Raw genomic sequence first — 24,842 nt, forward strand, 5'->3', positions numbered from 1 at the left:
AGTGAAACGTGAAACCCTTTTCTTAATAACCATGCACTTCGACTTGAGAGGATTAAGGCACAAGCCATTAGCATTTGCCCATTCATAAATTCTGGACAGGTCATGGTTCAGCATCCTGACATGGTCGTCTAAGCATTCCTTCGTGCTACTTATATAGACCTGCACATCATCAGCATACATGTGGGTCTTACAAAATGAGAGCTGGTCTGGCAGGTCGTTGCTATATAAAGAAAATAGAATAGGACCCAAGATTGAACCCTGGGGCACTCCTCGAATAACAGGCAAGGGACTAGAAACTGATGACTTCGAAACCACGGATTGGGTACGATTGGAGAGATATGACATGATTAAACGAACAGACGAAGACGAGAAATGAAACAGGTTTTTTAATTTTGCTGCCAACATAGTGTGATCGACCGTATCGAATGCCTTTGAATGGTCGAGGAGAACAAGCAAATTCAATTCGTCATTCTCCAAGTTACTCCTGATATCCTCCACCACATCTGCTAGAGCACTTATACAACTACGTCCGGGACGGAAACCTGACTGCTTCTCATATAAAAGAGAGTTCTCATTTATATACGAAAATATCTGTCTATACATTATCTTCTCAAAGACTTTGGACAGAAAACACAAAATGGAGATGGGCCGAAACTCCCTACAATTCTTGGGTAAGGGTATAACTTTAGCGTACTTCCATGTCACCGGAAATGAACTTCTGGTCAAAATGCTGTTAAAAATGTGGGTAATGTATGGCAAAATAAATGGTAATAGTACCTTGAGAAATCTTGGTTCAATGCCGTCGAATCCAACTGCATTTGACTTCACCATGGAGAAACCAAGTACCACATCGTTCTGTTCTATACCCGAAAATTCAAAACCTTCGCTGTGACGATCCCCAAGAGTCAACTCAAAGTCATAGAAACTAGGATCTATGGGGTTTGTTGGAATATTGGTGAAAGTAGCATTAAGCTGGTCCACATCCACATCAGTGATGTTATCGGGGGATCTGCGACCGATACCAATGTCGTGAATGGTCTTCCAAGTCTTCCTCGAACCGATCGCAGAGGTAAAACGTCTGAGGTAGTAATTGATCTTGGCAGCTCTTATCAACTTATTGACACGGGATCTGTTGGAGCGATATTCCTCTCGTAGGTGCGACGTCCTAAAACGTTTCCATCTACGGTATGCAGTGTTTCGGGACTCAATTGCAACACGAATATCTGCCGAAAACCAAGGTTTAGTCTTCGAACAAATTTGTCTCATTTTGATCGGGAGCACAAAATCTTGGACAGCGCACACATTTCTAGATAAAAAGTTCACCTGATCGTCTATCGATTCCATGCGGTATAGCAGACTCCAATCGATATCAGAAATCAAAGAAGGTAAGGCTTCGTGGTCCAGACTATTGAAATCTCTATATGAGTAAGACTCCTCCCTTCCAAGGATCTCAAAGTTGTACGACAGAAAAATCAAGTCATGGTTGGAGAAGCACGATGCGGACAGTTGGTCATACAATGAAACTTTAGAAATCTCACTGACAAAAAACAAATCAAGGAGGGTACTGGAACTGGACGAAAAATGAGTCGGCATGGAAGTGTTGAAAGGTAATAAGCCCAATGAAGACATCTGGGCTGTGAGACTTGAGTCCAAAAGAATGTTGGAATTTAGATCCCCTGCAATAATGACATTCCTTTTTCTTTCTGCGGAATAGACGTTTCTCCTCTCTCCTTTTCTCCCGATACCACTCCTTCATCTGGCGCGTTCCTACTGATTGCAGGGTTGCTCTATATGCCACACTCTTGGCTTCAGTAGCATCTCGACACTCTTGGTCGTACCATGGGTTTCTTGGAGGAGGCTTCCGGTACCCAAGTACGTTGGTCCGTTATTACTATTCCTTTGTTTCTCATAGTAGTTATCAGTTTTCCGGGGCGGGCTACTGGCCCAGCGTCCCAACCGCATGGGTTTTGTGGGATTGCACACGTATCCCTCGTTGTGGCGAGCCGCTTGCTCAAATTCATTCATTCGTGCAACACGAAATAATTTAAAAAATAAAAATAAAAAATTCGTCACCTAATCAATAAGATCCTAAATTGACTTGGCGGGTAGAAACGTAGTATAGGCAAAGAATCCTTGTTGAATACTTATTAGGGTGATGACTTTTATACAACTTAGTTTCCCTGTATAATAAAGGGTGATTTTTTAAGAGCTAAAGGAAAGTTTAAAAAAAAACCATAAAACTCAGCAAAATGCATGAAACCATTATATGAATCGATGATTTGATGTAAATGTTAACTGTGACTGCGATTCAAATGGTCCATCTAATGGCGTTTAATCGCACGATCTAGGCGGCCAAATAACCGGTTCCGAACGTGAAATAAAGTGTTCACCGAACTCGCCTCACAATAAGTCCATTGTTACGCGTGCTGTGTGGGATGTGGCACCGTCTTGTTGAAACCACATATCATGCAAGTCAAGCTCTTGCATTTTGGATAAAAAAAAGTTGGATATCATCGCACGATAGCGCTCACCATTCAAGGTTACGTTACGATTCGCATCATCTTTGAAGAAGTACGGTCCAATGATGTCACCACCCCATAAACCGCACCAAACTGCGACTTTTTCTGAAGGGATTGGTAGCTCTTGCAATACATCTGGCTGATCTTCATCTCAAAATCGACAATTCTGATTATTTACGTACTTATTGAGCCAAAAATGAGCTTCGTCGCTGAGCACAGTTTGAACACGATGAACTTTCTTAACAGAGCACGCATTTTGATAATAAAATTCAATAATTTGCAAGCGTTGTTCGTTTGTAAGACGATTCATGGTTAAATTATAGACCAAACTGAAGATGTTTGCCAGTGAAACAAAACACAAAACGAGCTGTGAGCTGTTTAAACCAGGGCTGCGAAGTCTAGCACTCGAGTCGGAGTCAGAGTATTAAGTCGGAGTCGGAGAGCGGTTCGGATTCGGAGCAAGCGTGCTCAATTCCGAACCAAAATCCGACTCCGGCTCAATAGTCCGACTCCGACTTAGACTCCGGCCTCAAAAACTCAACTCCGCAACCCTTGTTTAAACCAGTGTTTTCAAAAAGATAATAGCTAAAAAATCACCCTGTATAAGTCACATGATCTTGAAACTTTAAATCTTAAAATTTTTCAGGTGATTTCAAATTTTGCTGTAGTGGAAATCATAAATTTTACATATCGTAAAATAATAAATTTTTGACGACTCTCGTAATTTTGTGACTATTAAAACGAATTAAGCTTCGAATCTTGGTTTTTCTGACTAAGGGAATCCTCAACTTTATGGATATATGTCAAGAAAAGTTTTGCTCGTTTTTCCCAATTTTGATTTATACCCCCATCTTATGGTGGAGGGTAAACACCATTGGATGGGGGTATACTAATTTCGTCATTCCGTTTGAAACTCGTCGAAATATTGATCTGAGACCTAACAAAGTATATATTCTTTATCGTTATGACATTTTAAGTCGATCTAGCCATGTCCGTCCGTCTGTCTGTCTTTCGAAATGACGTAAAGCTAACATTTGAAGGAGTAAAGCTAGGCGCTTGAAATTTTTCCCAAATACTTCTTATTAGTGCAGGTCAGTTGGGATTGTAAAAAGGCCAAATCGGTCCATGTTTTGGTATAGCTGCCATATAAACCGATATCGGATCTTAACTTCTTGAGCCTGTAGAGAGCGCAATTCTTATCAGATTTTGCTGAAATTTTGCACGTAACGTTTTGTTATGACTTCCAACAACTGTAATAATAGTGGTTCAAATTACTTCTTAAGCCTTTACAGAGCGCAATTCTGATCCGATGCGGTTGAAATTTTGCGCGAGGTTTTTTGTTATAAGTTCCAACAACTACACTCAACAAAATTTGTTATTCAAAACAGCAAAAATGTTTGCTAAAGCAGCAGTTTTTGTCTGCTGAAATTGGGAAAGCAGACATTATAGCTGTTTCAGCAAACATTGGCCTGCTGTATTAGCAAACATTTCTAACTGCTATTTTAACTAACAAAATCTGCTGTTTTGAGTACACAAGTCTGCTAAATAAAAATTATGCTACTCTTTATGGTTGCCTGTTACTTGTTTGAATGCTGAAATTTTGACTTGCGACTCCCATAAGACCTCTCGATGTAGGCGCCTAAGATTAACCAGATCCTACTATTTGAAATAAATGGACGCAGGACATGATTAATACACGTATTTGCTCGACTATGCAAGTCGAAAAAAGAGCAAGTTTAAAGCTAGAAAAATTTAATATAACTGAATACTCACAGTTAAGAAGTTCATATTGATTGATATTTAACTGTTTGTTTAGCGAGTCAAGACAAATAGTTCTGTTTTAGATTTTGAACTACATTTCAGCCAAATCGGGTAGGAATCGGAAGATCGGCTTATGTGGCAGCTATATCAGGTTATGAACCGATTTAGACCATACTTGGCACACATTCATAGAAAAAGTTTGCTGAAAATAGCAAACACTGTCTGCTGAATATTAGTAGTTAATTTTGCTGCTATTGTAGCAGTGGTTCTGCTATTATAGCAAAATGTCTGCGATTTTAGAAAATTATTCTTTCCATGGTTGAATTTGTTAAGTACTGAAACAAAGAAGAATTTATGAAAATACAGCGCTTCTTTTAAAGTCATGATTTTATTTGCTGAAACAACAAATAATTTACGCTCCATTAGAAGCAAATGTGGCTGTAATATTTGTTTAATATTTTAACAGAGATTTAGTTAAGTCATCAGATTTTGTTAGTTAAAAAACAAGACAAATGGTTTGCCAAAACAACTGTCAAATATTTGCTAACACAGTATTATTTCAGCTTTCACTTTAAAAAAAAACTTCTGTTTTTTTATTTTTTTGAATAATAAATTTCATCGAGTGCATATATATTTTTTCCTCCGATATTCATCAAATTTTGTATGAGATGTTTTATGAAGTTCACGTTACGTGTGCAAAGTTTTAACTTGAATTGACAATGTGTAAACTACTATATATATGCGACACTGAGAGATTTTCTTATGTTCTTGTCGGGGTTGAATTCCCTTATTCAGAGTTCAAAGTCATAAGCCTTGTCTGCCTGCCTAGCATTCTTGTGAATAATTGTTTTCGCTTGAAAGTAAAAATGTTTCAGTTTCGAGGGGGTGTTTTTTTTTATCAGACTTAACATAAAAACATGCGAAACCATACGAACATATCGAATAGTGAGCTCTATTCCGCGCGCTGAAAGCCGAGCCGAGATTGTCAATGCGATAAAGATTGTGAGTGTGAGAAAACTGATTACATATAAGTCAATACAAAAAAGCTTGTGCATAAAATTGGAAACGCCGAGCAGAGCAGAGAGCAAAGCCGATTGAGTGCGAGAAAACAGTTTTTCGCGCTTGTTTGCATTGTTGAGGTTTATTTTTAAGCTTGCAGTAATGTTTTTTTATTATTTTAAAAAATAAAAAAATACATGTCGATTAAATGATAAGTGAAATTTTTTCCGGCATTAATTTATAATGAAATTCACCAAAATCACTCTTTAGTGTAATTGGACGTTTTTCCAATTTCTTTGGTGTTTATAATTACATTAATCACACTAGAAGAACCAACATCCTCTTCATCAGATGAATCCATTGCCGTGTGCAGCTATTTTATAAACATGGCATAAAAGCGAAACATATGGAACAAACAGTATTTCAGCGCTGATTCTCGCATTCACTGTGTTGTAGACAAATTTTCTTCTCACATGAAAATAAGCGCCAATAAGCTCCCCTGCTGGACATAGGACCAGTATTAAACTGGTGAATTTACCTTTTTATTTTGTGACCAATGACTGCTCCCCGGACTATCCATACGACCGGCAATTTTAACATGGACTGGTCCCTTTACCGGTTTGAAATATTGGTAATTTTACCGTTTTAAAAAAGGTCATTTGGCTGGTTTGAAATATTGGTCACTTCACCCGTTTGAAAAGGTCTGTAATTTCACTGGCTTGAAAAATCAGTCATTTTCCCTGCTAAAAAAAACCAACCACTTCACCGGTTTCAAAAATCAGTAATTTCACCGGGTTAAAAAACCCTATTATTTCTCCGGTTTAGACGAACACATCATATCACCTGATTAAATATAAATTTAAAGTTAAAAACGCCTGAACTTATAGTTTTTGATATTTGTTTTTTAATTAATTTAAAAAAATCTAGTAATTCATAACAAAAAAAGGCAAAATAACTTATAATTAATTAAAAAAGAAAAGTAATTCAGAGCTAAAAAAAATCTTATATTTTATAACATACAACCTTAAATATTTTTCTATTTTAAATTTTTGATTAGTTTCATGGTTTTTGATTAAATTAAATTAAAAATTATGTAATTCATTACAAAAGAAAGCAAAACAACTTATAATTAATAAAAAAAGAAAAACAATTCAGAACTAAAAAATCTGATATTTTAAAACTTATAATCTAAAGTTTTTTTTTATTTTTAAGTATCTTTTTTTCATCAAATGTATTACATTCCTAAATTGCTGCTCTGGCCTTCCCTCTTGTAAAAGAGAAAAAAATACCCAGTTTTTGTATATAATTATAAAAAAAATGATATGCACTCTTTCCGGTTTGTTCTTTGCTGTTCGAAATCAAAACAGACAGAAATAATTTCTTAAATTGAAGCCAAAACAATAAAAATATTCAACTTCTCTGCGCACAACGTGATTGCGCACAACGTGATTGTTTGTTGTTTTTTTCATGTGTACAACAAAAAAAAAACACCAAGAGCAACGAACGTACCTAAGAAAAACACGAACTGTCCCCAACATAGATACACTTAAGGCGGTGTATTCACCGGTTTATTCTGTGACAACAGAAAACGCAAAAGTAGCCTAGTAATGGACTAAAATGACTGGTGATATGACCGATGATTTGTGTTAATTGACACATTTAAGCGGGAGTATTCACCGGTTTATTCTGTGAAAAGAAAAATAAGCCAAAGCAGCCACGCAATGGACTAGAATGACTGATGATATGATTGGTAATTTGTGTTAATAGGGGTTAATTTACCCCAAAACTTGCTGCAGGGCCGCCTTGGCTCCGCTCGGCGTCAGCGCTCACTTTGTTCGCACCCTTAGGCTGCATTTGTCATTAAAGCACACTAATTTTGCGGTTTTAAGTAAACAAAGATACGTATTTTTAATTGTGTGTGTCAGCATTATTTTTGTACACAAATTTTGAAAAGGTGTGAGCTAAACCAATCTTAAGAGAAAAATTACTTGAATTATAAATATATTAAAAGTTGGATACTGACGTGGTCAATAATTTTTTTTAGTAAATTCTAAATATGCCATATTTTTTCAGTATAGCCTTATGTATGCATCTAATATGAATAACGTACATACATATAACGACTGGAGTCAATACATTTAGAAATATTTTCTGTTGTGCGAAAGACTACGGAGAGAGCCAAACGCCATCAGTCGCTTTTGAATTTTAATTAGACTTGTTGTGTTATTTTGATCTAACGCGTGTTTTATATCATTGAATCCTAAGGGTTACGCGCCGGTACCACAACAAATGCCCTACGGAGAAGCACCTTTTGGCAGTGGCCAACCACAGTATGCAGGGCAACCGCCATACGCTGGCCAGCCTCCATATGGCGGTCAGCAACCTCCTTACGCTGGTGCACCTGCTCCCGGTTTTGCGCCCCAATATAATGGTGGAGGAGGGTTCCAACCTGGATATGGACCACCACAAGGCCCTATTGTTCAACAGCCCGGACAACCTATGATGCCTGGTCAACCAATGGGCCCAGGTCAACCAATGGCTCCACCGGGTAAGTACATAAAAAGCGTCTAAAACTCCGGCATTTTCTTCCTGAATTTTAACCACTAATGTAATCGTAATTTGCAGCTTAAGAATTTGTGTGGTTCTCACAGGAGCCTAATTTGTGAGTTTTCTGCATTTGCGATAGTATAATTAATAGTTTTTTGTACAAAAAAATATCCGCAAATATGTGGCAACATCAGGCAGCAGTTTTTCTCCAGCTCTTGTTTTTAAGATATAGCTTAAAAACTTAATTTAGAATTGTTACCTAGGTTTTCGTTTTTTGAACACTAATTAAATGAGATCTAGGGAACTAGCATGAAAAACGCAACGTAAAGTCGGCATAGAAAAGACAATTGACCATAGAACCTATAGGAGGAAAACCGACCAAAAATTCTGCAGAGGATGGCGAATAGTAAAAAAGTGACACGCCATTCAACTAAGGATATGTCGCTTTTAAACTACAAAAAATGTCATTCATTCACTTAACACAATACACTGTAAGCATGTTTCTAATCTGAGGATCGGTCTATGTAACAGCAATATTCAAGTAGGATTCAATGCCGACCCATTCAGAAAGGACAATACTACCCAATTTTCTAAACTTAAGGGAAAGCGGTTAAAAAATACACCATTTCGGAAATCAAGAAATTTAATTGAGAGATCGATCTATATAGAAGATGTAGTTAAAAATGATCCGATCTGGAAAAATCGGAAATAAACCATTGAGGAAAGGCAAAAGTCGGGCAGGGCCGACTATATAATATCCTACACCACCGAGTCAACATACATACTACTTTCAATATATGAAACCTATGTTAAAATTTAGTCTAGCCTAATTTTGCATACCTATTAAAACACTGAATAGAACCTTATAAGATGTTTTCGATAGAACTGAAAGGGTCGCTACTACAGACTTTATGGGCCATATCGGATAAAAGATATAGCGGAGATATATCTAAATCTGGACCGACTTTAATGAAATTTAGCACACGTGCTAGGACGTTAAATAAAACACCTCACAATTGTGTAAAGATCGAACCAAAATTGTGGCAACTACAGCCTTAAGAGACCATGTGGGATGGAAGATATAGATGGAACCTGTATCCAAATCTTAAACGATTTTTATAAAATTGTTTACACTTATTAAGACGCACAGTGGGCCAAATGGCAAAAAAATTGGAAATAAGTCTACAACTTTTTATCTGTTGATTTTAGCCATACAAAATGTTCTAGACATTTGTAGAGGAGGACATAGGCTTTCAGAAAAGTGCTGTTGTTGGTCCATATCTTTAATACAGGGTGAGCTACAGGGTGTCAAAGTTGACCACTTTTGACTTCTCCAAGCTTCGGGGGGCCATAACTTTTGATCTACTCAACCGATTTACATGATTTAGGACTCTAGAGAAAGAGCTTGACAAGATCTAAAAAACTTATGCATAAAGTACCATGCCATCGTGTACTGTTAAGGAGTTATGAATTGTTTAATTTTAAAATATGAAAATTTGGCCTTGGTTTTTTTCAGTGTTTTTTAAATAACTCCGTCAATTTTAAAGCTATAAACTTCATACTTCACACAAATTATGCCAGCATATGTGTGCATAAAATACAAAAGGAATCACGTGAATATCTTTGGCGGTTTAAAAATGGCATCGTTTTCAATATGAAAAATATTTTTTTTGTCAAAAAATTGCAAAATTTTTCAAAAAAGATACTCCCATTTCCTTTAAGTTTTCGCAAACTTTGGCCATCAAAGCATTATCATTTCTTTCCATTTTCACAAAGTCGAGGTATTAAGAAAAGTTTTAAGTGCTAATTTGGCTAATTTCGATATCAAACAACACCGTTATCTTAAGACCAAAATGGCCAATTTTTTTACTAAACTTCAAAAGTTTCTCACTGGAAAAAAAGTTCCACGGGGATTTTTTCGCTTTTTTTGAACTTAAATGAAAGCTTAAAATGTTCCCAACATTTTAAGGTATGTCTCGCCATATCCTAGCCATAAATGAGATCGTAGCGATCAAAATACTGAAAAAAGTCAATTTTCAAGTAGTGCTATATTCATTGCTAAAAAACAAGTATTACGTCACATTTTATTGCAAAGATGTTAAATAAACTTTTATTTGGTAACACTTCTTCTACAAAACACAAAAAGAATCATGGAAATATCTCTATTCTATTCCATTTTATGGAACCGGCAATAAAAAAGTCAATTTTTCAAAAAAGTCGAATTTCCCAAATTTTGTTTTTGTTGTCCTAATTGCACATGACACACTATAGCCATATTTACGCAACATACCTTATCGTAAAGGAAATTTTCATACCTTTCCAACGATGTATAAAACATTTCTCAACTCGGATTCTATCTACTCTAAAATTCATTTACACTTCATTAAACTCTATATAAAAATGTCTATTTGTGAAATGGAACCTTATATGGGGCCTACACTAAAACATTGATAGATTTGCCCAGGGTTTACAATACAAATGTGTTAGAATAAAAAAAGGTCTCCTGCCAAAGTTTAAAAAAATTGGAATAAAAATATGTGTTTTAGAGCGAAAACACTTCGCATCGGCGTGCGTTTATATGTATATTAGCTACTCCCAAAATAAAAAAGCATTTTAGTTTTGTATTATTTGATTTTATTCTCTACCAAATAATCTAAGGTATCAAAATTTAAAAGCTCTTTAATTTGAATGGCATCGGGATCGTCCTTATCTATATCGTCACATATTTTTGGTAGCCATTTAGTTCTGATGCTGTATAGTACCGGATCAGACGATAACAATAAATATTGAAGTAAATCATAATTTTGGTTAAATTTGGTGCTCTTTCGGGTATTGAAAAGCCGGAACTGTTTAACATCTCTATTACGGGATTCCTGAGCTTCTTCTGTAAGTTCTCCTAACGGAAGTATGTTGTATTCCACAATTTCCTTGCCATGATGTAAGACTTTATGTACTGTCGGTGTTAAAGCTTTCCACGAATATAAATCAGATAAAATGTTTTTTGTGTCATTACTATAAGCTTCAAATTTGGTTGAATTTATCATCTTTTTGCTATTGATTACAGCCAAAATCACTTTGAATCGTCTTAGCAAGTGTTCATCAAGACCGGTTATTTTAGATGTCGATACGGGGTCCTCAAAAAACCGCCTTGCCGAGTTGCCATCATTTGTGCTTCCGTATCCGTAAAGAGGTTTATCTATTATAAGTCCCTTTTGTTTAAACTCCAACTGGATTCGATTCTTCTCTTCCTGCCTCATTTTGTGAAGATCTTGGTTGTTTCTAGCAGAGACATCGCGGTTTCCAGGGCTAGTCCGATATTTAAGGTCATACGATAAATGCAAACAATACTCCATGAATCGAATTCTACAGTGCAGGGGCGAAATACCGAAATTGAGCGCATTTTCGTTTACTAAATTTTCATCAGACTTGTCCTCGAATTGCCCATTCTTCTTGCCACAAATATTGCATCTCCAATTGGACATAACGCCAGTTAATGCGTTTGCCACCTTTCCATCGATCATAGTGAGTTGTAGTTGAAACGAAACTTTTATATTTCTTCCCAATTGGTTTATAACAATCATGGGTAATGCAGCAATTTCTTCCTTTATTTCGTTCACCAAAGATCGTGTTGTGTTCCGGTCTTCCTTTGTATACTCAAACCGAATTGGGCGACATAAATATTTTGACCCAGGTGTTCTATTTATCCATATATCTTGAAATGCATTTTCTTTCGATGATGAAGATTGGTCCTTGTACAATCTCATTCTCAATGGTACTAATGATGCCATGAAAATTGATGCGAAGTTGGTATCTATTTCTGTTTGTTGCTTATATTCGGAAAATCCAGATGATCCATCACAACCCCATTTGCTGATCAAAACCACTTCGGAATTATTACATGTGTTCAACTGTTCTTCAGTAAAATTAGAAATAATTCTAACAGCTGTATTTTCAACAAGATCAGCAAGTTTCACTCTTGCTTTTAATTCGTCCACGTATATATTTGATGGCACCATTTTCGTCCTGGTGTTGTACAATTTATGTTTTGAGGGTAAACAACCCCATCCTTTTTCACGAAGAGCCTTCCTCATTGTTGAGTATTTGTTTCTTGAGAGGCCTAGGTTCAAAATCAGGGCCAGTGCATCTTCCTCCGTGAATTCTGTAGTCGATTTTGGAGTTGGAATACTTTCTACCATTCTCTTTACCCTTTTCGGAGATGCTAATGGTAAAACATCGACAATTCGTCCAACATTTTTTGGTTGTGTTTTTAACAATGCTGTTTTGAACGTATCTTTTATTAAATTTGGCGGATGTGCCGCCAATAGTTCCTCTTGTTTTTTCTTTTTGGTTTTCTCCGTAACTTCGTCGTATGCTTTGCTAGGCCGGCCGGGAATCAGCGGTTTAATTTCAATAAGTAGATCCGATTTCAGCCACTTCTCATACATTTTGAAAAACTTGATTTTTGCGAATGAACATTCTGGCAACCTTCTCTCAAATGATTTGTAGAATTTTTCAAGTTTGTCTAAAGCGTCTTTATTTAGCCTTATTCCATATATGTGGTCCAAAGTGTAAACAAGTTCCTTAAATGACTCCGTGTATGATTTGGAATCATTTTTGATGTCCCATACAATTTTCGAAAGAGTGGAATACTTCAGTATGACTTCCATAACTTATAAATGTCCTTTACGCCTCTACAAAATATAATGAAGAAAATTTGGATTTTGTTCAAATATTTATGCAATATATTCACAATTAATGACCCATTTCAGGTATCAGACGCAATCGTAAAAAGGGGTCCAAAGTGCCTCTTTTTACTTACTCTTCTATAATTATTTACCTGGACTCGAATTTGGTTAAAAAAAATGACAATGAATTTTTTATGGGTAGGTTTTTTCACATTCATTGATACGGTGGATTTCCTGGGAATTCGACATAGCGAAACAGGTAACATTTGTCTGCATCAAATCTTAACACAAATATATATATATATGCAGGTATATTTCTAGGTTACTTTTTATTCAAAAATCATCAGCTTACATTAAAAATAGATGTAGGTACTATACAAACGCACGCCGATGCGAAGTGTTTTCGCTCTAAAACACATATTTTTATTCCAATTTTTTTAAACTTTGGCAGGAGACCTTTTTTTATTCTAACACATTTGTATTGTAAACCCTGGGCAAATCTATCAATGTTTTAGTGTAGGCCCCATATAAGGTTCCATTTCACAAATAGACATTTTTATATAGAGTTTAATGAAGTGTAAATGAATTTTAGAGTAGATAGAATCCGAGTAGAGAAATGTTTTATACATTGTTGGAAAGGTATGAAAATTTCCTTTACGATAAGGTATGTTGCGTAAATATGGCTATAGTGTGTCATGTGCAATTAGGACAACAAAAACAAAATTTGGGAAATTCGACTTTTTTGAAAAATTGACTTTTTTATTGCCGGTTCCATAAAATGGAATAGAATAGAGATATTTCCATGATTCTTTTTGTGTTTTGTAGAAGAAGTGTTACCAAATAAAAGTTTATTTAACATCTTTGCAATAAAATGTGACGTAATACTTGTTTTTTAGCAATGAATATAGCACTACTTGAAAATTGACTTTTTTCAGTATTTTGATCGCTACGATCTCATTTATGGCTAGGATATGGCGAGACATACCTTAAAATGTTGGGAACATTTTAAGCTTTCATTTAAGTTCAAAAAAAGCGAAAAAATCCCCGTGGAACTTTTTTTCCAGTGAGAAACTTTTGAAGTTTAGTAAAAAAATTGGCCATTTTGGTCTTAAGATAACGGTGTTGTTTGATATCGAAATTAGCCAAATTAGCACTTAAAACTTTTCTTAATACCTCGACTTTGTGAAAATGGAAAGAAATGATAATGCTTTGATGGCCAAAGTTTGCGAAAACTTAAAGGAAATGGGAGTATCTTTTTTGAAAAATTTTGCAATTTTTTGACAAAAAAAATATTTTTCATATTGAAAACGATGCCATTTTTAAACCGCCAAAGATATTCACGTGATTCCTTTTGTATTTTATGCACACATATGCTGGCATAATTTGTGTGAAGTATGAAGTTTATAGCTTTAAAATTGACGGAGTTATTTAAAAAACACTGAAAAAAACCAAGGCCAAATTTTCATATTTTAAAATTAAACAATTCATAACTCCTTAACAGTACACGATGGCATGGTACTTTATGCATAAGTTTTTTAGATCTTGTCAAGCTCTTTCTCTAGAGTCCTAAATCATGTAAATCGGTTGAGTAGATCAAAAGTTATGGCCCCCCGAAGCTTGGAGAAGTCAAAAGTGGTCAACTTTGACACCCTGTAGCTCACCCTGTATTAAAGATATGGACCAACAACAGCACTTTTCTGAAAGCCTATGTCCTCCTCTACAAATGTCTAGAACATTTTGTATGGCTAAAATCAACAGATAAAAAGTTGTAGACTTATTTCCAATTTTTTTGCCATTTGGCCCACTGTGAGACGTTAAATAAAACATCTCATGCAAATTGTGTAAAGATCGGACCAAAACTGTGGCTTTTACAGGCCATATTGGTTGAAAGATATATTTATATGGGAGACAAGGACGTAACCAGGATTTTATTTTGGGGGGGTCCACCCCACATTTTTTCAAAACGAAAATTGTCAAAATTCTTCTGTTACTGTAAAATTGGTAAAGTTACATCAATTATTTTTTTAATTGTGGTCGCTATTGGGTGCAGGACTCATATTTTTAAAATTTTCACACTTATTAAGATGTCATGACGGACACAATGACTGAGACGTCTGTTCTAGCCAATGACAGCACATAGTTTTGGAATGCTCACACCCTCTCTTTGTGACCATCTATCATTCGTTGCCCTTCGGGCCTGGTCCTGAAAATTTAGCTTACATGTCGCTAGAGGCATACCCACAAATTCCAGTGTCCCTGGAGGGTAGTTCCTAGTCTCGCAAGTTCGTTTGCTTTAGAGATATCTCTGTGGCCCGGCACCTAGAACAGGTGAATTTTGAACTGTTCAGCCATCTCGTTGAGAGATCTGCGACTGTCGAGGGCAGTTTTGTGGCTGGCTGTTTTTGTGCCTGGCTGTTTGAGAAGATATAAGATAAGATACAAATTCCAGTGTCCCTGGAGGGTAGTTCCTAGTCTCGCAAGTTCGTTTGCTTTAGAGATATCTCTGTGGCCCGGCACCTAGAACAGGTGAATTTTGAACTGTTCAGCCATCTCGTTGAGAGATCTGCGACTGTCGAGGGCAGTTTTGTGGCTGGCTGTTTTTGTGCCTGGCTGTTTGAGAAGATATTTATGCCAATCGTCGTAATGACATTATATCTTAGCTATTCCACCACTTCCTTAATTGCAAGGATCTCCGCTTGATACACACTGCAGTGGTCGGGCAACCTCTTCGATATGACCGGTTCTAGATTTTTAGAGTACACCCCAAAGCCCATCTGGTCGTTTAGTGTGGAACCATCCGTATAGATGTCTATGTAACTTCTGTTACAAGGGATATCGTAGTTCCAATCGGTTCTACCAGGAATAGTGGTACCGTAATTTTTATTAAAAAGCGGCTCAGGTAGTGTGCAATCCACACTGCCTGGAACATCGGATATTGTATCAAGGTTAACACAGAGTCTGTAATCGCCACATGACCAATGAGAAAGCTCCTTTAACCTCACGGCAGTGCTCGCTGCAATTTAGGTAGCCACAATGTCCAGAGGCATTAGATGTAGCATTAAATTTAGTATCCACCATTAAAAATCTACATTTTTGACTTAATATTTGAATTAATTGAGGAAATCAAAGTAATGACTGATACTTCTAAAGGCTCAGAAAGTCATAGTAAAGGATCGGTTGGGGGCAATATCTATTCATTGACCTATCTGAGTTGCATTTAATTTGAGTGTTGGGGGTGAGTGTAATTTTGTAATTTCAAGAAATTTTAAGCCAAATCAACTAAAAATTGAGGCGTCAAGAACCCGAATTGAAGATTTGGTATTAAGTGGCTGTATTTATTTATAAAACTAAAAAATTTCGGGTGCTGTTGTTGCCGGGCATATGTGTACTTTGCAAATTTGCCCATGAACATTCCACTAAGGAACAAGACCAAACTTCGTACATATCAATCGAGTTTCGTTTCAAGTTTAAGCTGATGATACAATTTTTTTTTTTACTTTACATACCAAAAAAGTCCATTTGAAGTATATCTGGTAACCGTTGAACAGAGCGAACGTGTTTTCATGTCGATGCTCAAAGAAAAACATCTGTATTTCGGAATAGGTACTACCTATTACGCAAAAAATGTAAAGCCTTTGAAGAGTAGGCTCAAAATGGGATCCCAAGACCCGTTGTATGTTGTCTGCCTCTCCTATAGGTTTGGGTGCGTTGGCACCTGTATCCGAGAGTAACGCTTCAAGCGCCCAGTCATTAGTTAGACTAAAAAATGAGGAAGAGACGGATAAACCAGAGGGATGCGCAGTTCGTCCTTAGCCTTTGAGTGAATGTGGTGCTTCAGATTCAAATTCCGACAGCGACAGTGTCAACGAAGTAGTCATCGCAGCCAAATCGAGAGATGAGGACAGCGGTATGACGGTAATAGTGAGCGAGGGCTTTGCAAAGCTTACAATAAGACCGAGAAAGCACGACGAAGGAGAGTAAGGGGTATACACCGGCAGCGCAATCGGGCAAAAGTGCAGGATACTGGAAGGGATAGAACTGACATTCCAAGCACTTCTACGGAAGCTGGGAAGATAATCAGATCTACCGAAGAGCTTAACACTTCTAAAACGCTGAATAAGAGCTACCCGCTTTCAAGTAATCTGGGAAGACTAAGCCTGCCCTCCCGCAATGGAGAATCCAGACAGTGTCCTGCGGAGAGAGTCAAAGTCGGAACAGGAACGAAGGAAGCGCGCACGTTCCCTGAAAAGGACGCCACTGTCATCACGGAAGGCAAAATGATCGCTGAAAAAGGTAAGGAGCCGCACTCTTACGCCAGAGTGGCAGAGAAACACAGCAGAGATAAGCTGACTTTGGCAGTCATCAATATCGGCAGTGCATCCGGTAGGATTCCACCAGATCATCGGTCCCAAGTGGAGGATATGGTTGAAGGGTCCACCAATACAAATAGTGAGCTGCGATTATGGAGGGGGCATCTTAACGCTGCGCTTTGCGTCAGCAGAATGTACTGATGTACTGTCAAAAAGATCGTCGGAAGTATCCACACTCCCTGGAGCGCAAAGCTTGACCTGGTGAGAAAGATGGACATCCCCCAGCTCACAAAAGCGACAGTCTTCATTAAGGGATAGAGCTGTAAATTCGCGACGGCTCGCATATTGAGATTCTTAGACATGCAAAACCAAGGTTTGGTCGCGGAGAAATTGGAGGTCTTTCATAGGGACGAGAGGGAGTAAGGGAACTCTCCTTTTGGTGGGCATTGATCAAGTCTTCGTGACAAGTTTGGCTTGAGGATTGGATTGAGGTCTTTCAGATAAACCTCTACCGGAGCGAGACAGCCACACACGCTCTGATAAAGAAAATCAGAAAGGTCAAGATTCATATTGCCTTAATTCAGGAGCCATGGACGACCCGGAACAAAGTTTCTGGACTGAACCATAGTAGAACCAACATTAATAAGAGGGCAAAGCCCTTGCAGAATTCTTGAATACTAGCGACCCAATAACACTAAATATTGGTAGCGGTATTACCTTTGTTAGTAGTTTTAAGGAGGAGTTTTTAGATGTGACAATATGTTCGGAAATCTGATCGATGTGGTTCAGGATTGTAGGGTCTCCATGGAGAACTCCTTCTTTGACCATCGCCACATCAGGTTAGGAATAACACGGCCAGCGTTGAATCCGATAAGCTTCCGTAAAAAGTTAAAAGCAAACTGGACAAAATTCGGAAGATTAATCACAAAATTCGGAAGATTTAAGCCACCCGGATCTGATGGAAAATTTCCGGCGTTACTTCAGAAGGAGGCCGATTCTCTGGCGCCCTATTTGGCCACTATTTTCACAGCGTGCCTAGGTCTTGCATATACTCCAAAAGCCTAACAGGAGGCAAGGGTGGTATTTATACCCAAGCCTGCCAAGGCAAGTTATACGACACCAAAGGCCTACAGACTTATAAGCCTTACGTCCTTTCTACTCTAAACCATGGAACGTATTGTGGATACCATTACAAAGAGTAGGACATACAGCGATCTGCTCAAAAACAAACAGCAAGCCTATGTCAAGGAAGGGTTGCCTACATCATATCGCCAAGTACACGCCATCAATGTTGTCCCAATTTTCGACAAAAAAGTCACTAATTTAAGCTTTGCAGCTTCTCAATTGCCGCAATCTTGAAATTTTGCTTTCTCTTTGTGAGTAAAACGTAAAAATTTATATCGGCCGCATATTTTTAGGAATTTTTCTTAATTTTTGTTCATTTTTGGAATCAAAATTTCGCAATGGAATATAATTTATTTATTGTATAGTAAAGCTAAACGAAAAAAGGTGTATATTAATTAAAACCAGTAAGGAAGGCAAAAGTCGGGCGGTGCTGACTTTATATACCCTACACCTACCCTATAAGTACAAAGTGGGAGCTATATCAATTCCTAACCAATTTTGATGAACATCGGCGGATGTTTTCAGATGGGTTATCATACAACCCGTATCAAATTTCGAGCGAAGCAAATATGTTCAAACTGTAATAACTACGGTTGACAAATGATAACATTATTGCAAATTACCCAAAATCTGACGAACATATATATGGAAGCTACATCTAAATCTGAACCGATTTTGACCAAACATCTTGGATATTGTGGCAATCGTCGAGGAAAGCGTTGCGCAAGATTGGTCAATAAATGCTCTTGCCGTGGCTCTAGAAATGAAAAGGCAGCTATATCTAAATATGAACCGATTTCTATGAAATTCACCAATAATACCAAAAGTCATAAGAAAATCCTTCCTGCCAAATTTTGAGAGAATCGGTTAAGAAATGAGCACATATATATCGGAACTGTATCTTAATCTGAACCAATTTCTACCAAACTCTATAGATATTGTGGAAGTCGTCAATAAAGCGTTACACAAAATTTTGGCAGGATTGGTCAATAAATGGGCTTGCAGTGGCTCTAGGGGTGAACATCGGGCGATATATATACATGAGAGTTATATCTAAATCTGAACCGAATTCTATGAAATTCACCAGTAATGTTGAGAGTCAGGATTCACTAATAGAAGGTTAGGTCACATGCAAAACACAAAGTGGATAGGCCCCATAAACATCATTAAGGATGTCAAATCTGACGATTGAAAATGTCATCATATAGGAGAAAACGTAAACAAAGAATGAATGTAAAAAGAGAACAAGTTGACATCCTCAATGCCAAGTACTGCCAAATATTAAAAAAAAAGTATATCGGCTGATCGCTTGGCTTAACCTTATTCAGTGAATCCTGGTTGAGAGTCAAGACAAAATCAAATCCTGCCAAATTTCGACAAAATCGGTTAACAAATGACCACGTGAGGTACTATGCCATGTAAAACTTCTCTCCAAAGAGGTGTCGCACTGCCGCACGCCGTTCGTACTCGGCTATAAAAAGGAGGCCCCTTATCATTGAGCTTGAATCGGACTGCACTCATTGATATGTGAGAAGTTTGCCCCTGTTCCTTAGTGGAATGTTCATGGGAAAAATTTGTATTTGTATGTGTACAATGGGCTTCGCCTCTAGGCCGTCTCTATATTGAATAATTCAAGTGGCCGACAAATCGTTTTATTCGATTCAAAATTTATTAACGTAATGACATAAAACAAATTTATATTTTCTATTCCATAAAATACAAAATAAAAACGATAGTGATGAAATTTAACAAGTATTTGAATACAAAGTTTATAAAAATACTCCTCCTCAATCACTTTTCGTAGAGATCTATGTATATGTTTACATGCTGTTAGTGGTTTGGTTAATATATCGGCTATCATCTCCTCCGTTGGATAATATGTGCACTTTATTATTCCTTTATTTACTAAATCGTTTGTTAATTTGTATTTTGTATCCATGTGTTTGGTTCGGAAACGCAATAAGCTTTGATTGTCATTGTAAATTAATGTTGGTTCACTGGCAGGATGATGTATTTCTACCAACAATTGCCCTAACCAATTGTTTCTTTGATAAAGAAATGTTCTCAGCCTCGCATGTTGAAGATGCAACAAGTGTTTGTTTCTGACAAGACCATCCAATTGTACCTCCATTATAAAAATAATATTCTATCACTATTGGATTTTCTCTCACTTCCTTCTTCCGCCCAATTTGCATCGGCATATCCAAAGATACCCTCTTCATTTTCTTAATTTTAATTTTAGCTTTGTTCCGAAGTAGAATTAAGATGCTTCAAAACTCTTTTACACAGAAACCAATCTTCCATTTTTGGTTAAGAAACCATTTGAGCCAAGATATTTACAGAAGCTGAAATATCCGGTCTTGTATTAGTCGATATATATAAAAAGCGCCCAATGAGTTTCCGATACTTTGTATTTGACCCTTCTGCTTTCCCGTAACTAACATCCATTGGCGTTCTTACAAGCTTTGAATTCAGCATACCATATTTGTGTACAATTCTTTCTAAGTACGATGACTGACATAGCTGAAAGTTTTCTTTACCTTCTTTGGAAATGAAATTTGAATTCACAGATAATGTTTAATTTCACCAAGTTTGTGATCGTGAAATTCTTTGACAAAGCATTTGCGATATAAGTTAATTGTTCTGATATGGGACACACTACAATGATATCGTCGACATAAACAAGTTTAGAGCTCAACGTTTCACATATATTTCCCAAGTAAAACATACATCATTTATGCATTCTTCGAATCCCAATTTTTCAAGAGCTTCATGTAAAACCATATTAAAAGACCAAGCTGCCTGTTTCAGTCCATAAATACTTTTCTTTAGCAAACACACCTGCTCATTGTCCTCTTGAAACCCTGGAGGTTGTTTCATATAAATGGTTGCAGAGAGCTTTCCATTTAAAAATGACATCAAATTGATTTACAATCATTTTTTTCTTACCAGCAATTGACAGCAGGATTCGAAACGAGGTATGTGTCGCAACATGTGCAAAAACTTCGTCACAATCGACACCGAATTTCTGTGAAAACCCTTGAGCGAATAGTCGTGCCTTGAATATACTAACTTGACCATTAACATCGCTTCTCACTTCAAATATCCATTTAATTCTAATTGCTGTTCTTTCTTCAGGAAGTGAAACGAGATTCCAGGTCTGATTGGATTGAAGCGATTCTAATTCGTCTTGCATAGCTTCCATCCACTGTACACTTTCTGCACTGCTAACTGCTTCTTCAGATGATTTTGGCTCCTTTATCTCATTTTCTGTCCATATTTCATCAATAAGTCTCCTTGCTGCAATGCATTTAGTAGATCTGTTTGATGTTCTAATATCATTTTGTTGCTCAGAAATATTTAAATCTTCTACTGAGCAGCTGCTTTCAGTTGGAATATTGATTACATTTTCTTCTGTAGCGTTTTCTTCTAGTATCTCCTCCTCAATTAATAATCTTTTACCTCTTGGATTCAATAAAATTGAATAACGTGAAACTTCTCTAGACTTGGTTTTATTCCGTACCGCAATTCGTATGGAGTAGCATTAGTTGTTCTGGCTAAAACTATTCTGTATCAAATTGGCGGTTAAAACTGCTCCTCCCCAAAAAATGTGCGGTAAATTTGCCTCTATTAACATACACCTTGCCATTTCAATCAAAGTTCTGTGTTTTCGTTCCGCCTTTCCATTCTGTTGTGAGGAATACGGAGCAGTAAATTGGCTTTCAATAGCTTCCCCTGTCGGATCGAATTTTCTTTGGAATGCGTCCAAATTTAGTGCTGCACAATGTAACAAAATCCTTAAATGTCTATAACACCTCAGATTTTTGCGATAACAACCTTATTACGGTAAAACCAGAGAAATCTTCTATAAATGTTACCAAAAATCTTTTTCCAGAAGGTGTAGTTGATTGCATTGGCCCACATACGTCAACAAACAACAACAAACTAATTTTGTCCATGAACATTCCACTAAGGAACAGGGGCAACATCTCACATATCAATGAGTGCAGTCCGATTCAAGTTTTAAGCTCAATGATAAGGGGCCTCCATTTTACAGCCGAGTCCGAACGGCGTGCCGCAGTGCGACATCTCTTTGGAGAGAAGTTTTACATGGCATAGTACCTCACAAATGTTGCCAGCATTAGGGGGAAAAACCACCGCTGAAAATTTTTTCTGATGGTCTCGCCAGGATTTGAACCCAGGCGTTCAGTGTCATAGGCGGACATGCTAACCTCTGCGCTACGGTGGCCTCCTACGGAGGCATACGTCACTATGGATTAATTTTAAAGTAACTGTTGATTTCGTCATCGATTGCTTAGGAAATGGCATTCGTGTCATTTTACCCTTAGCACAAGATTCGCCACTTTCCTTTAATCCATAGTCCACAATTTTTTTTAATTTTCAACCATGTTTTCCTTACACATTCATCGAATCGCTTCCGGATCACGATGTTCTAGCTTCCGATGCCATTTGTGAATGCAATTTTCATTATGTTGCAATACCGCATTGACAAAAACTGGTTGCCATAAAATATACATTCCACAGTCAATATCTGACATTCCGACATTTTTATTTCCAAAATTTATGTAACAATTGCTGTCTTCAAATGATACGTTGTATCCTGATTTTGTAAGCTGTCTCACTGATAGTATGTTACCAACCAAACACACTACAATACTTCACTCAACTTCAATGTATGTTGGTTACCAAATTCATCACACACAACAATCTCAGCTAAACCAATTTCTTCAATAGCCACAGCCTGTCCATTTGCCAGTTCAATCGAGCTTTTGTAGCTTTCATTAAAATTCTTTCACTTACTGTGTGTCGTGTGGCACCAGAATTGAAAAGCCAAGAAAACTTCTTATTCTTGCAAAAATTGAATAAAAAATCTACACTCTTGGATAGCCTGTTTACCTTTTCTTTAGCCGGATTCGTTTTATTAGCATTTTGCTCACTTTTCCAGTTTTTACACTTGATGCAGTTATTCTTTTGGTTCCTGACTTCTTACAGAGATAGGGTATACTTCTATTACCAGCCACTGCTTTCAAAACTTCCATCACTGCTTACGTGTTGCCGTCTTTCGTATTCTACAATTTCTCTTTGTTGCACTAAGCGAATGGTACCTCTTCCTCCTTGCGGGATTCTGGAAATGTAATAAGAGTATCGTATCCTTCGGGCAAGCTACTCAAAAGCATGGCAGCACTCCATTTATCAGACAAACTTTCTTCACCAACATCGCGTAGTTTTGTAAAAAAGTCGTTCATTGCATTTATGTGAGCAACTGCATCACCTCCTTCTTGTAGTTTTAAGCTACGTATAGATCTCATCAAATTGCATTTATATCGTTATTGGTAAACCGATTCTCACGAAGTTTTGCACGAGTGATTCTCTTATAAGTCTCGACATTATAGATGAACTCTGTATTTAAAAATCATTCGCTTTAGTGTTTTTGTTTTCAAGTCCTAAAAATTATGTTCTTAATCCTGTAAAAGTATCAGGTGCATTTTCCTGCATCAAGAAAAGTTATTGATCTTTTTACGCCCACCACCATAGGATAGGATTGGAGAACTCCCATATAAAGTGGTACTTTGATTTGACTTCTTGAGACACTGGAAGGGGGTTGGAAACCGCCTAGGAGGCAATCCAGCGATTTCAGAGGGTCCGCGCTTAACAGATAGAGCGCCTTCGATCTCAATGCTTCGGGTGAGAATACCCCGTACCCAGGATTATGAGTGAACACTTCTTCTCTTCTTCAACATAAAATGGTCCATAAATTTTACCACGAATATTTCTCTCAAATACGGCAAGTACTACCTCGTCTGCCTTTGCTACCATACTTCAGAACCGTATAACCATAGGGGTAGTATAAGTATCTTGTATAGTGTAATTTTTTCTGTGACAAAAGGTGCTGTTATTCCCGAAATGCCTAGTTTATCAAATGTAGCATGGAGTGTTTTGTTATGACCTTCAATAACCGTGGCAAATACGGCCAAAATCCTCCCATATAAACTTATCTCCAGATTTGGTTGAAATTTTGCACGCAATGGATTTTGACTTGCAACATCCATAAAGGTATTGTCCAAAAGGGAAATGAAAATATGACAAATATGTTTCTTATGGTCCCGAGACTCAAAATCGATAGATCGGAAGAAATGGAAGCAATACCCAAATATGGTCCAATTTGAGAGGTGTAAAATAACTCGCTTATTTAAATTTCAACACAATCGGATGAAAAATAGGTCTTTGATAGGCCAACTATCAATCGGGAAATCGGTGTATAAGACATCGGTATATAGAAAGACTTCCTACTCGGCCACTTGTTTTGGAGAGGCCCAAAATAAGTAATTGTTTCAAACTTGAGGGAAATCGGATAAAAAATGAGCATTTTATGGTCTCGGGAAGTAAAATCGGAAGATCGGTCCATATGGGACCTATTCCAAAATGTGGATCATTTTTGGTCCAAGTTTTATCCACCTATGTTAACTCTCTATTTTTGGCCAACATTACTATGAACTCACCACACTGTGCGACGCAGTCCGATTTAAGTGCGTGGGCGACGAACAAATTCAAAATTCTTTTTTTTTTTGCTTAATAGTGCTCGATATCCCAACAATAGTAAATTTGCTGTGGAAGCTACAAATATTGTTAGGTAAAAAACATTTTTTGCATGGCCTTAGCAGACATGTGGAGTAAAAAAAAGTGCTCCTGGGCTTTGGAAATTTTGAACTCAAGGGGTTTTCCAATTTTTTAATATAAAATTTGAACTATTTTGAAGTTCATAGAGCACCCGTATAAGTTGACATATCTTCTTCAAATTTCACTTTAAAAGCATCTACAATATGTCCTCTTTACAAACAAAAAAGAAAAAATCAAGGTATTTTATCAAGTTTTTT

The 24,842-nt window shown here is 37.1% G+C and overlaps 1 protein-coding gene across 6 annotated transcripts in view; it reads left to right on the forward strand.

Annotated features, from left to right (window-relative positions):
* The window catches only part of LOC106092417 (phospholipid scramblase 2), a 117,630-nt gene that overhangs the window by 37,263 nt on the left and 55,525 nt on the right, over positions 1–24,842 (forward strand). For all 6 annotated transcript variants that reach the window (XR_009397000.1, XR_009396999.1, XR_009396997.1 and 3 more), the window contains exon 3: positions 7,545–7,827. Coding sequence is in view for 2 of the 6 variants with exons in the window: in XM_059362238.1 (XP_059218221.1) it covers positions 7,545–7,827 (283 nt within the window). In the remaining 4 variants the exon portion in view is untranslated. The remainder of the gene's footprint in view (positions 1–7,544; positions 7,828–24,842) is intronic.

The sequence above is a fragment of the Stomoxys calcitrans genome, chromosome 1, assembly GCF_963082655.1.
Source record: "Stomoxys calcitrans chromosome 1, idStoCalc2.1, whole genome shotgun sequence".
Taxonomy (NCBI): Eukaryota; Metazoa; Arthropoda; class Insecta; order Diptera; family Muscidae; genus Stomoxys; species Stomoxys calcitrans.